This window comes from Podarcis bocagei, assembly GCF_964188305.1.
Source record: "Podarcis bocagei genome assembly, chromosome: 1".
Classification (NCBI taxonomy): domain Eukaryota; kingdom Metazoa; phylum Chordata; class Lepidosauria; order Squamata; family Lacertidae; genus Podarcis; species Podarcis bocagei.
In genome coordinates this window covers 140575622-140589786 of record NC_138125.1, presented here as the reverse complement: position 1 = coordinate 140589786, position 14165 = coordinate 140575622, and the positions used below count along the sequence as shown (strand labels likewise).

General features: G+C 42.5%; 1 protein-coding gene across 5 annotated transcripts in view; it reads right to left on the bottom strand.

Moving 5' to 3' along the window:
• ERBB4 (erb-b2 receptor tyrosine kinase 4) overlaps positions 1 to 14165 on the bottom strand; it is an 833408-nt gene that overhangs the window by 185219 nt on the left and 634024 nt on the right. For all 5 annotated transcript variants that reach the window (XM_081196711.1, XM_081196710.1, XM_081196712.1 and 2 more), the window contains exons 9-12: positions 13546 to 13672; positions 8600 to 8673; positions 7397 to 7487; positions 3946 to 4145 (exon numbers count right to left, since the gene is read on the bottom strand). In XM_081196711.1, the coding sequence (XP_081052837.1) occupies positions 3946 to 4145; positions 7397 to 7487; positions 8600 to 8673; positions 13546 to 13672 (492 nt within the window). The remainder of the gene's footprint in view (positions 1 to 3945; positions 4146 to 7396; positions 7488 to 8599; positions 8674 to 13545; positions 13673 to 14165) is intronic.

Genomic DNA, 14165 nt, shown 5'->3' with positions numbered 1-14165 from the left:
TAAGCAGGGAGACAATATACAGCCTTGTCGTACTCCTTTCCCAATTTTGAACCAATCAGTTGTTCCATATCCAGTTTTATAATGGATAATCCTATATGTAAATAATGCTTTAAATAAATAACATTCAAAGGGCTGCCGGGGCAAGTCCTCTACTTGAAGGAGTCCTCTGATTGAAGGGTCTGCTTGGTCAATGTTCAGTTTAAAGACACACAAACACACACACACACACACAAAACTGTTAAAAGGGAGAACAGTGGCGCAGGCCATGAAGTTGCCCATCAACAGTTAGCACACCAGGACTGCCAACTGAGCAGGCACACAGAGGCCACTATCTTCCCCTCTATAGCGAGATGCACTGTTCTTCTGAGTAAGTTGTAGTAATAATGCCTAAAGTCCATCTACACACATAAATCAGGATACACAATTTCTATGCAGGTGTATGTCCTCGTTTGTCCTCTTATTTGATTTTGAGGGTTTTTTTGTTTGTTTCGGAGGTGCCTGAGATCCCAAAAAGATGGCAGCAGCCAAGGCAGACAGTGGGAGGCTAAAGAGAAGAACCTGACTCGGCTCAAGGCCACTTTATAGGCCTCTCTTTCCCCTGTATATCTAGGTTCAGGCAACCAAATAACTACACCCCCACCCTGAAATCTCTCCTCGTTCCTTAAATTCATCCCCTCAAGGGTTCTGGGACTCCCTGAGGTTACAGGTGTGTATTTGTGGAAATAAGAACTTAAGCTTCACTATCAGTTATTACAGATGTTTGCGTATGCGTTTGGAGGGCATTTCTCTCTGTAAGCATCTTCGAAGTTAGTCTCTCTGGACTGGATTGAATTTCCATCATATAAGGCTGACTGCTCTGTGGTACAGCTTTCATTTAAGGGCCTAGATATACATTAAAGGGCTATGATTGATGCTAGTTCTCAAGGATTTTTAATAAGAGATCTGCAACATTTGTGTTTCAAAATAAAGATTAATAGTTTTAAATAGTCTGTAGGCAAGTGCAATTAAGCACAGAATCATAGAATCGTAGAGTTGGGGGGAACCCCAAGGATCATCTAGTCCAACACTCTGCTATGCAGGAATCTCAACTAAAGTATCCATGACAGATGACCATCCAACCTCTGTTTTAAAACCTCCAAGGAAGGAGAGTCCACAACCTCCTGATGGAGTCTGTTCCACTGTCTGACAGCTCTTACTGTCAGAAAGTTCTTCCCGATGTTTCTCTCCTTTCTTGTAACTTGAAGCCACTGGTTTGGATCCTATCCTCCAGAGCAAGAGAAAACACGCTTGCTTCACCTTCTATGTGACAGCCCTTTAGACGGTGGCTATCATATCTCCCCTCATCTAGGCCAAACCTCCTCATACTGGCCAAACCTCCCCAACTCCCTCAACTCCCTCATGAGGCTTGGTTTCCAAATCCTTGATCATCTTGGTCTCCCTCCTCTGCACATGTTCTAGTTTGTCAACATCCTTCTTAAATTGTGGTGCCCAGAACTGGACACAGTACTTCAGGCAAGAACGGAGTGGCACTATTACTTCCCTTGATCTGGACACTAGACTTCTGTTTATGCAGCCAAGAACGGCATTAGGGTTGTTGTTGTTGTTGCTTTTCCTGCTGCATCACACTGGTGACTCGTGTTAAGCTTGTGGTCTCCCCACATGGAAGGCACTGCAGGAAAGGCCTGTCCTTGTGTTGCCGTCCTCCAGACCTCTCCCAGAGGAAGCACAAGAAGAAGGGCCTCTGAGGAGGATTTCAGGGTCTGGGTAGGTTCATATGGGGGAGGTGATCACTGAGGCCTTCCTGGTCCTGGAACTACCAGTTCAGACCCCAAACGCACAAATGAGAAATTAATATTTTTTTGTGCCGACATGAATCATTTTACTTTTGTTTACATTTAATTACTTAGCCATTTTACCACCCATCCACTCAGTTTGGAGACGTCGTTTTGAAGCTCTTCACAATCTCTTTTTGCTTTAATGACTGAAAAATTTAGTATCACCAGCAAAAGTGGCCACCTCACTGCTCACTCTAGATCATTTGTGAAGTTCAAGATCATAGTACTGATCCTTGGGGGACTCCCCTTTCTATGCATCTGCATTGGGAGAACTGTCCATTTATTCCTACTCTTTGCTTCTTGCAATTTAACCAACTCGTGATTCACAAGAGGACCTCTTCTCTTGTTCCTTGACTGCTAAGCTTTCTCAGGAGTCTTTGGTGAGGTACTTTGTTGAAAGCTTTTTGAAAGTCTAGGTACACTGTGTCAGCTGGATCACCTCTATCTATATGCTTGTTGACACTCTCAAAGAAAGGCTTGTGAGAAAGGACTTTCATATGCTGCTGCCTTTTTCAGGCTGTTCAAACTGCAGATGCTTCTTTGAAATCACTAACAATAAGATGAAATCTTCATCAAGTCACATTTTTTTTCCCTTTGAAGATCTGAATGCAGGCACCTAGTAAATGTAGCTTGAAATATCATAACATTTGTGGCTCTTTCACTCATGTAAGAAGCAACTGTATCTCTATATTTAATGGAGGGTTCCAAAATGCTCAATGAATGTGATCCAACATAGTGTCAATCAGATGTCCACGATGAACTGCCATATGCGAGGAGACTCCGTCTACCTAAACCAGCTCATGGACCTTGGAATTCAAATTCTAAATGTGGTAGTGTCCATTTAAAAACTTGTGTTTTTAAATAAAGCAGAAGGGGTTTAATTGAACAACGCTATTAAAGATCTATGAATCCAAATTCAAATTTTAAATCCTGCCCCCAACACTCACAAATAATTCCTCTAAAGACACCCAGTCCTTCTGTGACTTCAAAACAACTAAGCCAGTGGCAGCTTAGGGGCTGTGACCAGCTGCAGTGACAGCACCTGACAGTATTCAGACAGCTGCCAAGGCCAACACACACCTAAAGTGCCCCAGGGGCTGATGCCTACATTGCTGCCCCTTGGCACTGCAGCCAGCATGAGACACCTTGGCAGCGCTGCACCCACTCCCCTTAGAGGGGCTTACCTGATGTGGTACTGCTGGTACTGCATTGCAGGAGATATAGTAAAAGTAGCTGCCTGCCACTGACTGGAGACGAGTAAGTGCTTTGCTCCACTTCCAGTGGCACTGGCCTCACACGCTGGGCAAGTCCATTTGGGGAGAGGGGGTGACTGACTGCTGGGAACAGCGCCCACATTTGAGCTCCATGTGGCCTAAATTGTGATGGTTGGCAGCAGCAATTCCTACAGGGCCCTGGGGATTCTGGGGGTGTAGCTGCGACACTGAGGGCTTATGCTCACTTACCTTTCCTCCACTCTTTCAAGGCATGGTCTGAGCACCCCTTTTTTGTTCTGGAGCTTTCCCTGCAAAATCCCGCTCTTTAAAGCTCAAAGTCAAATTGACGTTTGCTCTGATTCAGCTTTAAAGAGCAGACTTTTGCAGGCAAAGTTCTAGAACAGAAAAAGGAAAAAAACTGCTTGGACACAGAGCATTAAATCACAGACCTCTGCCTGGAAACAGCAGGGCAAAAGAGGAGGATAAGCCCCGACCTGCAGAGCCACATTAGAAGGCACGTTGTGGGTGAAGTCCAAGGACAATGAGGAACAATGGGAAAGGCTCAATGATCTTGAAAGCCAGAGCCCATTAGTATATTCATGTCTGTGGTGTCACAGGCAATGTACATGCAGCACGTTTATATAAGTGCAGTTATCCTGCGATGGGTCTTTGTGAAGATTGCTGGCTTGGGAAAGGGAGTGCTTTCCTGTGACATTCTCCAGTATATTTGCTTAAATTGAAATGAACCAGACTGCCACCTTTAACCTGAGTTTTACTTATACAATAATGCTGAATATTGGTGCAATCATTCAACGTTATGCCCTCTTCTATAAAACAGCAAATAATTAGTTTCCAAGCTTCCACATTCTTCAAAATGCAAGGAGAATAATACTTACTGCAGTTTTCAGCCTTCTTATTTCTGTGGATCACAGTCTTTTGATTAGGAGTGCTGAAGAGACTGGTCCAGTTGATGGTGTGATAGTAGCACAAGTTACTATTGTCTGTTATGTAGATGTTGCCAGCACTGATATGCTTCAGGGACTGGAACTGTAGAGATCTAATTCCCTGCTGCTTGAGAATAAGCAAAGAAAGGCCACTGGAGGAGGAAACAAGAACAGAATAGTAAATAGGCACACAGAGATATATAGAGGCACGCATATATTGTGGGAACTTGCTTTGTTGCTTAGATACAACTATCGCATGCAAGCAAAGGGCCAGAAATGGAAAAGATGGGAAAGTAATCTAATTTGAGCCCCTACTCTCCACGCTTTGACCCATCCAGAGTATAATGTGCCACAAGCAGAGAGCAAGTGCTAACACAGTGCGCAAAGCCACAGGTGCTCAAAGGTACAGAGGAAAGAACACTCCAGATGTTTGAGGCAAGGCAGGTAGGCACAACACCTAAATAATAGCTTTGGGGAGAACAACATGATCAATGATTACTTGTTTATCCAAAGTGGAAAGTAGGTCAATGCATTTGGGCATTAATGATGGCTTTTAAAAATTGCTCTTGGAATGCATAGGAATGTGATCATGTTGTGAAATGAATTCCAGCGGCCTCTGCACCCTTGCTCCAATCACGATGAGATCCAACTGCAGAGTGTACTCATTCACTATCAGCGCACATAATGAATATTTTCCCCATATGACTGGGACAGAGAAAAGGCTCAAACTGACTGCTGTTGGCATCCATCTGTCTTGGGAGACAATCAAAGAGTGCACCTTTGGGGATGGAGACAAACTGTTGGAGACAAACTACTGTGGCTGTAGAGACCGATATGGGAGAGGCATGTTTTGTTGCAGCTGGGGCAGATGAAGGCATGTGGTTGCGCTGTTGCAGATGCACCATGTCATTTATTCTTTCTGCTCTCTTCCCAGTGGTCATTCCTTTTCTGATCACTGCTGTGGATACATGACCTGACTGATGGTCTCCAGCTGTTGTGGTCGTCTGCAAGGGATTCCCACATAGCAGGGTTAACATTGCCAGCCTTCCTGTCATGTTTGCAGACATCTTTGTAACACAGAGTTTCTCCGCCAGCGGGCTGGTGCCTGAAGCTAGCTCTCCTCAGAGCACGCCCTTGGGGATCCTGCCACCGTCTCTTCTGTGGACATGAGCAAGCCAGCACAGATGTCGCTGAGACAGGAGTGTGAACATGCTGGGAATGTGGGCTTGGGAGAGCACATCTTTGTTTGAGTCTCTATCCTGCCATGGGATGCCCAAAATCTTTCTGACACAGCACATGTGGAAAGTGTGGAGGTGTCGCTCCTGGTGGGTGTACGTTGCCCATGTCTCCCTACCATAAAGCAGCAGACTCAACAAGCAAGCTGGACAGGGCTTCATCTTGGTATTGGGAGTTAGCATCACAGTCTCCCATACCCTCTTGAAGAGGCAAGCTTTCAGAATATTTAGAATTAGCCAAATTGACAGATATAATAAGACAAAAACCCAAAAGTGAAGTGAAAAAGGAATGGAAGTGTCTAAATGAATACCTTAAAAGCCAAGGTTCGAGGACAGAAATCTGGCTGAGTCTGGAATAACCTTGTGAAGTGAAAGGATAAGAAAGAGGGATTTATATCTGGATGCTAGGATAGAGATGATAAGGAAAACAGGAAGACACAAAGGAGGTGCTGTGGGATTGGTGGAAGTCAATAATTGTTTTTCTTTTTAGTGTTTATATTATTAACTTGTAAGATATGGATTTGTGGTAGGGTTTTTTGAATGTCGGTTTTTGTGTTTTGTGTATTGTTATTTTTCAATATTTTCCGTGGAAAATACTAATAAAATTTTCAATTATTAAAAATAAAAATGAAGAGGCAAGCCATTGCCATAGTTGCCTTGCCAATACACTTGTCCACCTCTGTGTCGATGGAGAGAATGCTAGTTATGGTGGAGCCCAGGAAGACAAATGCATCGACTACCTCAAGTGTGTGGTCACCAACACTAATGCTTGGAGTGCTGACTATGTCCTGACTGTGAACCAGTCATATAACTACAAATGCTTCACTGTTGACCATTGTTGAGGCAAATGTTAAGCAGAAAGGCCCCACGGGGCTTGAAGCAGAACCACTCTCTATCTTGCCATCTTATTCAGGTGTTATGGAATAGGGAGCGATCATTTTTGATGTTTGGGTGTCTGTGTGTTCCATGAACCTTCCCTTTGCCATCTTGCTTTCTTTCTAAAATGTCCAAGTGTGTGAGCTATCATTATCTTAAGAGACATGCACCCTCCCTCTCCGCCAGATTGCTTGGGTCTTTGAGGGCTTTATACCACCAGAGCCACATTCATAGCATATGTGTGTAAATGAAAGTCAAATTATTAATTCCAAAGAGATTCTCTGCTCCTTTGCCTAAGATGATGATTTTCTTGGCAGCCAGTCATTTTCGTAGCATCAAGCAAAAATCTTAACTGTGAAGTGGAGATAACTTTGTTGAAGTGGAGAGTCTAAAGTTTGTGAAGCTAAAGTAGTTTATGAGAAACCAGTACTCTGCAGATTTATTTGATATCTTAAAAAAAAAACCCAAGGTAATTATTTTCCAGCTGTTCTTGATGAAAACCAATACCACAAAAGCCAGCACGAGACTGTAATTCAAATCTCAAGGTTTCACTGTTATTTATAATCTGCTTTGGCCATTGTTTACAACACATACAGAGCCCCTTGACTGATTAACTACATTTTGCTCTGTGGGCCATGGTATATATTACACAGATAGATTGTTTCACGCCCATTCTGTTTTGGTGTTCTCTCTCCCAACAGGAACTTTTCCTGTGCATCAGCTTTCATATCAGAACATGTTTCTTAAAAATGGAACATGCAAGTTATTACAAATCTCATATTCTGTAATGCCTGTGCAAACACCACTGTGATCTCTGGCATTTTTGTGTCCTTTTTACTTTTTGTGACAAAAAATAATAATTCCATATCAGAACAATGAAAGACTGGTTCACACATCATACTGCGCTAGACTGTGGCTTAGAAAGAACATGTGAGCATGCTGGCTCTCAGAGAGAAGACTGCAGCTACTCTGCTCCTTCCTGGTCATTCGTGTGTTGCGCTGCTTAGTGTGGTGTCTGAACTCATAGTCCTGGTTTAGCTCTCCTGGACAAACCATGAACCATGCATCCACTGATGTCCACACGTACCACAAGAGTTTAGCAAGGGGGCCTTCTCATGTACAGTTTAGATAGGTGTGCATGGGTATTTATGGGTATTTATGCATGAGGTGGGACAAAGATATTATCCAGACCCCAACACCATGCTCTGTGATAAATTTCTTTAATAAACTCAGTCTGTGAACATTGATTTTAAAAGTGAAAATGCTAAGAAAAACAAAACAGCTTAGCCCACCTGTATAGTGCTCTTCCACCGATAGTAACTAGGTTAGAAAACACACTGAAATCGGTCATGTTTTCAGGCCATGATTGTATATTCAGGAATCCTAAAGAGGATAAAACCAGAAATATTACAGAATTCCTCACTGCAGTCACAGCTTCACTACAGACTTGAAATCTGATCGGGCAAAAGAGCGGAAGGAAGGCCATGCCTGCCTAGCCTTGGAATTTATACCACGTTCTTTGGCATCTTGTGTGACAACACACGCCACTGCCCAGGAAGAGGAACCTGTGGCCGTCCAGATGCTGCTGGACTCTGACCCCCATCAGTTGATGGTCCGGTATGATGGGACCTGTAGTTCAGCAACATCTGGAGGGCCAGAGGTTCCCCATAGGGCCAAATAGTGCCCATCCCTCCTGTTCCATGTACAGAAAGTGAACTAACTGGCATTTGAACCTCCCCTTCATCCCTGGCAACTGGACAGTGTCCCTCAGCCACTGCCTTGCTAAGGAAGTGCAGACCAGGCCATAAAACACACAGAGCTCTGTCCTCTAACATATTGGCACTGTGACCTGCCCTCTGGCACCTGCCGCCTGAGGCAACCACTCCATGCCCTGGGCTTCATCTGAGGAAGGCGTTTCATGGAGAAGTTTCCTGAACTCCTGTCTGGGTGCTGGTCCCACAGCTGCACTGAGTTCCTTAGTAGCACAAGTTGACAGGGCATCATCCTGTGCCTTTTACCACGTGCACTGAAATAGAGCATCCTGTCCCTGAAACAACCGTCTTAAGGACATTGCCTTGATAAACCAGTGGATCAGTAGTAAGCTTTCAACACAGCCAGCTTAAAAGCACAGAGAAAGGGAATGATAACATTGTCGTTGATATAAAAAAAATTCCTTCCAGTAGCACCTTAAAGACCAACTAAGTTAGTTCTTGGTATGAGCTTTCGTGTGCATGCACACTTCTTCAGATACATTGTTGTTGATGATGAGGATAATAATTTGTATGTATATGCTGTTTTAAAATATTCAATCCACTTCACTTACAGCAATCACTACAACAATATTCACTGCCATCTTGTAAATTTATGGTTGAGGTAAAATTTGTACTACAAACCTCTTTTTCATGCTACACTGTTACCTCTGCTCATTTATGTAAGCAGTAGCTTTTCTAAAAAATGGAAAACACAAATGATGTAGTATCATAATTGTAGGTTACCTGTTATCTCTCTCACTGTTTGAAAGACATTTAAATTCTGAGGGTCAATTGCTTCTATTGTGTGATAGGGGTCCCTGGAAGAGAATAACGACACATTGTCAAGATGTGAATATGGAAGAATGGTGAAGGATTCCCACCATATCCTGGGAGTAGAAAACTAGCTTTGCCTTTCTTCTTCCTGAAGTGGATGCCCAGGAGAGCACTGCTAACAGAGCTTAGAGCTCCCAACAGACGGATCACAGAGACAGTGACTTGACTGTCATTTTGGAGGAACCCCTAATATAGTAGGTCATTTCAATGTACACATTTTCTGGTTGTTATTTGGCCAAATGACCTGGTACACACTTCCTCTGAGGCCCTATCCAATTCCTTCTCCAGACTTTTTCAGGTATGGTGGAGAAAGGTAAGAGAACATGGGGGTGGCTGCTGGCAAGAGGCAGGATGGAGGCTCAGTGTGGAGGGGGAAGGAGGCAAAGGGGTGGCTGAGAGAGGGGAGAAGGCTTGTGTGTGGAGTCTGGAGACTCCAATGAGCTTGCAATAAGTCCTGGAAATAGTTTGGCTTATTTCCCAAGAGAATTTGAAGAAAAACCACTAGGACAAAATCTGAAAATCAAAAATGGAGGAAAGGTGGCCTGGTGGTGCACCTTCTGGAAAGAATATTAAAATTGGAATAATGTGAGCAAGCATCCTTCTCTCTTTCCTTTCAACTCACAATCTTGGTCACTACACTGCAACAGTTCTCACTCTTTGCGATGAAGGTGTGGTTTCTTTTGAGAGCAGGACTTATGCCTCCTTTCAGTAAGCTTTGAACTGATTTGACACAGCCAGTCTTAAAAGCCAAAGACTCCTGTGCCAATTAATGTAGGACACCCTGAAATAAACAAAGACAAGCAAAGCATCCTGTGAAAAGTGCACATCTATTTTTGGGGTGGGGAAGCCTTCACAGAAAAGTATGCAAACAAATGACTTTTATTACCCTTTAGAGTCAGGCTCTACTTTTCTTGTACAAGCCTGTGATTATAGAAATAATAATAATAACACACTTGGAAGACTGTGAGGGGCACATAGTAGGCAACTCTTTTTCTGCCCTTCGGAAGTCCAGAAAGAATATAGGAAACAGTTGGACAAGACTTGCAGACAGGACTCATGGACTCAGTTTTACATTTACAATTTATAGTGAGGTTAGCAGGAGGGAAATGGAATATTCAAAGAAAGCCCAAAGGATTAGCCAAATATTATACAATTAATTCTTGTGGTTTAGGCCTCCCTCACCCCCCACCATGGCTTACAATCTGTTTCATGCAACCAGGATTTATCCAGGATTATCGTTTTTAATTACACTTTCTGCTCAGTGTGAAGCTCCCAAGAAAGGACTGCCAGCGGAAAGGCGGGGGTCTGCTTCAAGGCAAGGCATGAAAAGTTCAAACCTGTGTGCACGTCTTTAGTAAAGGCACGGCATGACAGAGTGACTCAAATCGTGTTTTGCTGTGATGTCTGAACTCACAAATCCTGCAAACCAGACTTGGAAACCACAGTTTGAAGTGGGATTATAAGAAACGGCTTCTGCTAAGGACAGCTTGATGTGATTTCTTAATTTACACACTGTATTTACCATTGTTACTTTGCCACAGGAGAATAGTGTACCATAAGCAGAATGGCGTGGCTGGTGAGCAGATGGAAAATGAAAGTAGCTTTAAGCTAAGGGTGCCTGTCAAATTCACTTCTGCTGAATACCTGCAGAACTTTCAGAGTTCCAGATTACCTGGTCTTGTTCTGAAAGTGGAACTGATGCACTAGGAAACATACGGTATACTGTTCCATTCAGAGCACCATACACAGGTGGTATATTTCTTTCCTTCCTTTTCACTCCTTTACATTAACAGTGTGTAGGTTCTCCACCTAGATATAATGCCTCAACAAGAAAACATTGATTTGCCTTTAGGTACAGTTGATTCAATTTTTTTTTCTAATGAGGTACCCCCAGAATACAGCATAAAGCACAGCACAAAAGAATATGCATTTATGCATACAAGCACACCAAGGTTGGTTTTTATTCTGCCCTTTCAATATGCCCATTTGCATTGGCAACAGAAGGGGAGAACAAAATAACCTGGATGTTGTGGTAAACTGTGCAACTCCCAGCTCCATAATTTTAGACTTTTCCCAGTTAAAAAGAACACAAGCAGTGCAGCATGGAGCAGAGTGAACCCACAGAACAATAAAGTAATGGTAAATCTGCTCATCCTTAACCTAAACCAAAGTTTGCCAGTATGTTTTGAAGTTCAAACAATAGGTTGGGTTTGAGACTATGGTTAGCACTGCAAACCAACAAATGACAAAAACTTGAGTGACAACCTATAGCAGCACCAGTGAAGTTTACATAGCTTACAATATTTTCAGCAAAAACTGCAGTGATCAGATATATTACTGTATTAAATAACAGCCCCAGGATTAGCCTGAACCAAGTTGGCAGAAGCACTGGATTTGCACAGATCTGACCTTGCCACTGCCTCACTCCTCTCCCTCTCTGTCCCAGCATGCAGCAGTGACTCAGCTTGCGGGACCTTTTACAACTTCTAATTTCTCTGCTTTACAAACGTTGTGTGGAACCAGCCAAGAACCCAAATGAGTACCCTGAGCATGTTTATGGAATCGACCAAGAATGATCATCCCTGCTCCAAATCTAATAATCCCAAGACCTGACAGTAGCTGATGGAGCACCTTGAAATTAGTGGCATGAAAGGGGCTTTGAAGCATGGTATAGGCTAACTTTGTCCATGTATATATACTTTTGATACTGAAAATAGAAATTTGTACATTGGGGTTAAAGGCATGTTCTGCTATCCTGAGGGAAACTCCCTGCCTAATGAATGAACTAGTAGATTATGGTTGTGACCAGTGCTATTTTTCTAGAAAAAGAGGTGCCGGAACTCACTATGAACACCTCCCTTGTTCTCTTTAAATGGCAATGGCGCCCACCTGAGAGGGGCCAGAACTGAGTTCCAGCAAGTTCTGGCTGAAAAAAGCCTTGGTGGTGACTCTTCTTACAAAGAAGTGCAGGAAAATAAATTTGTGGTACAGTACATCATTCACATTCTTCTGCATTACGTATAGTGATGTGAAAGGCCTCTCTTTGAGAGCAGGGGGAGCCACTTCCAATTAGCATAAACAATTTGGGTTAGATGGGCAAATAATTTAACTTGGCATAAAGCAGCCTCCTAATGTTTCAAGGCTGCCTTTGATTTAATAAGTTTAAATATATATTGATATTTTTTTTAACATTAGCTATTAAGTGAGTCCCTAATATTATATACTAGAAAGTTCCCTATTATTTAAATGTTGAATAACAGAGTTAATCCTGAATGCAAGAATATGTTCAAATACTCTAAATTAACATTATGAACAGCTAATATATATTCCAGGTTACCATTTTACACTGTCAACTTTTTATAATGTGCAGTTCAGTTATACTTTCCTTAAAACTTCAAGATTGCACATAAACTTCATAACAATAATATTTTAAAGACCAAATTTAAATAATTTCAATCCCCTCTAAAACATATGATTTAAAATATTGCTTTAATGTGATGCTGGCAGTATATTAGGAGTGATGCTCTTTCAGGAGCTGGAGGGCACGTGACATTTTGGACACAACAAGAAGGGCTGCAGGTAGGAGATCTGTATGCCTGACAACAGTGTTACACTTATTTTGTTGAAATGGCTCCACTATGTTTTCGACCCATTTGCCTTAAAATTCAACTCGGTTAATTCTTAAAATTAATTTCAGATTAGGACATGTACAATTGGATGCTGTTTGCAGTTTGCACCCACCCCACATACTCTACTTACATGTTACCAATGCACAGTAGTGCCACACTGATTAAATCAGCACAAAAAGGCATCATTATGTGATCACATGATTAAAATAGGATTCCTTTTTGCACAGTGATGTAATCAATGCACATGGGCCCTGATGCACATTGGTAAACTATAAGAAGGGTGGGGGGCAGAAACTGAACACTGAAGCAAACTTCACATGCCCAGTGGTCTGGGAAAAAAAATAGGAAATCAAATCAACATTAAAAATGACACATTGTTAGCGCAATGCCACTTTGGAAACAAGATTAGGTAATCTGGAAACTCAAAATCTGGAAACTAATCTGGATGGGAAAATATTCAGAAGCATCCCTAGATGACAGGCCAGAACAAAGGAACAGAGGGCTCCTCTAGACATGCCCTTGCAGACCCGACCTCGACCACTGAATCAGAGTTTTCAATCGAGTTTTCCCCCAATTTATTGCTAATGTACAGGTTTTCCAACGGAAAGCAGAGAGGCAATGGCACAACTGCTTGAACTTGTGCTTTCTAAGTACAGAATAAGTGCAAGTCTGGATGAGTCCAGAGAGATAAAAACAGGTGGAACTTGCATTGATGTTCCAAATGTTTATTTTGTTCATAATGCAGCATGCAAGAAAGGCAAGAACTGAAAAAAGGCAATAAGCTATTGTAAGTCCTTGCATGCCCTCTATAAGCCCCTTTATCTTCCCTGAGACTGATCAATAAGTTTCCCACCACAGCATTCATTCATTCAAAATGGGCTCACATTGTGCCTCAGCAGTCTTGGTCAGGTTTATCAAATTCTACAGACAGAAAGGCAAAGGCCGTGCTAGCAATGAGCAGAACTTGGATTTCAACCCCACTATCTAGAAGTCAAAAGGCCCCTTTAGACATTACTGTTATGTCATAGGAGCCCATCCTCTATACCACCAGAAAATTTGGGCCAAGCTGGAAAGAGAACAATACACAGCTCCACCTCATACAATTCTCAGAAGAAGCAATGCTGGCCTGATAGTCCATCCCAACATTTAGGGACCCAAAAAGTGAAAATGAACAAACTAGGTGGGTCTGTTACTAAGATGCAGCATGTTATAATTATCTGCACTCACCCATGAATCCCAGTGACAAGGAAGATAAGGTTCCCATTGATCTTGGTACAGTTGACAAATTTGTCAATGTTGCTGGAGTCTACCGTTTGGGCATACATCAAACTTCCTGTACCGATGCCATCACATGCTGTAAAAATAAACAACTTTGTAAAAAATATGCATTCATATATTTGGATCTCTTGTAAATCACTGAGTGCATTACGCCATTGTGCTTGCGCTGGCTTAAAATCAATGAGGCAGCGGGGAAGGGTAATTAATCCTGTTTTCCAGGAATTGGGCTGAGAGCAAGGAGCATCTGTCCATCTCAGACTGAGGAGCAAAGATCAGTCATAGAATGCTGACACTCTGTGAAGCTACAGGTTCAAGTGGAAAGAAAACCCTCCCATAGATCTATGGACAGCAGATTATATATGAGACGTAGTTAAAGATAATATTGTAGAGGAGCTGAAAGGCCACGTGGAAGCAGGCTGGGAAATCCCTCATGCAAGGACAAAGGGCAGGGAGACAGATAGTCTGCAGGCGGTGAGAAAGGAAAAAAGATAGGAAAGGGATTTGTGTTCTAAGAAGCCAAGGAGATAGTGATGACTAAATTTCATATGCTGTTGAAATCACAGGCATCT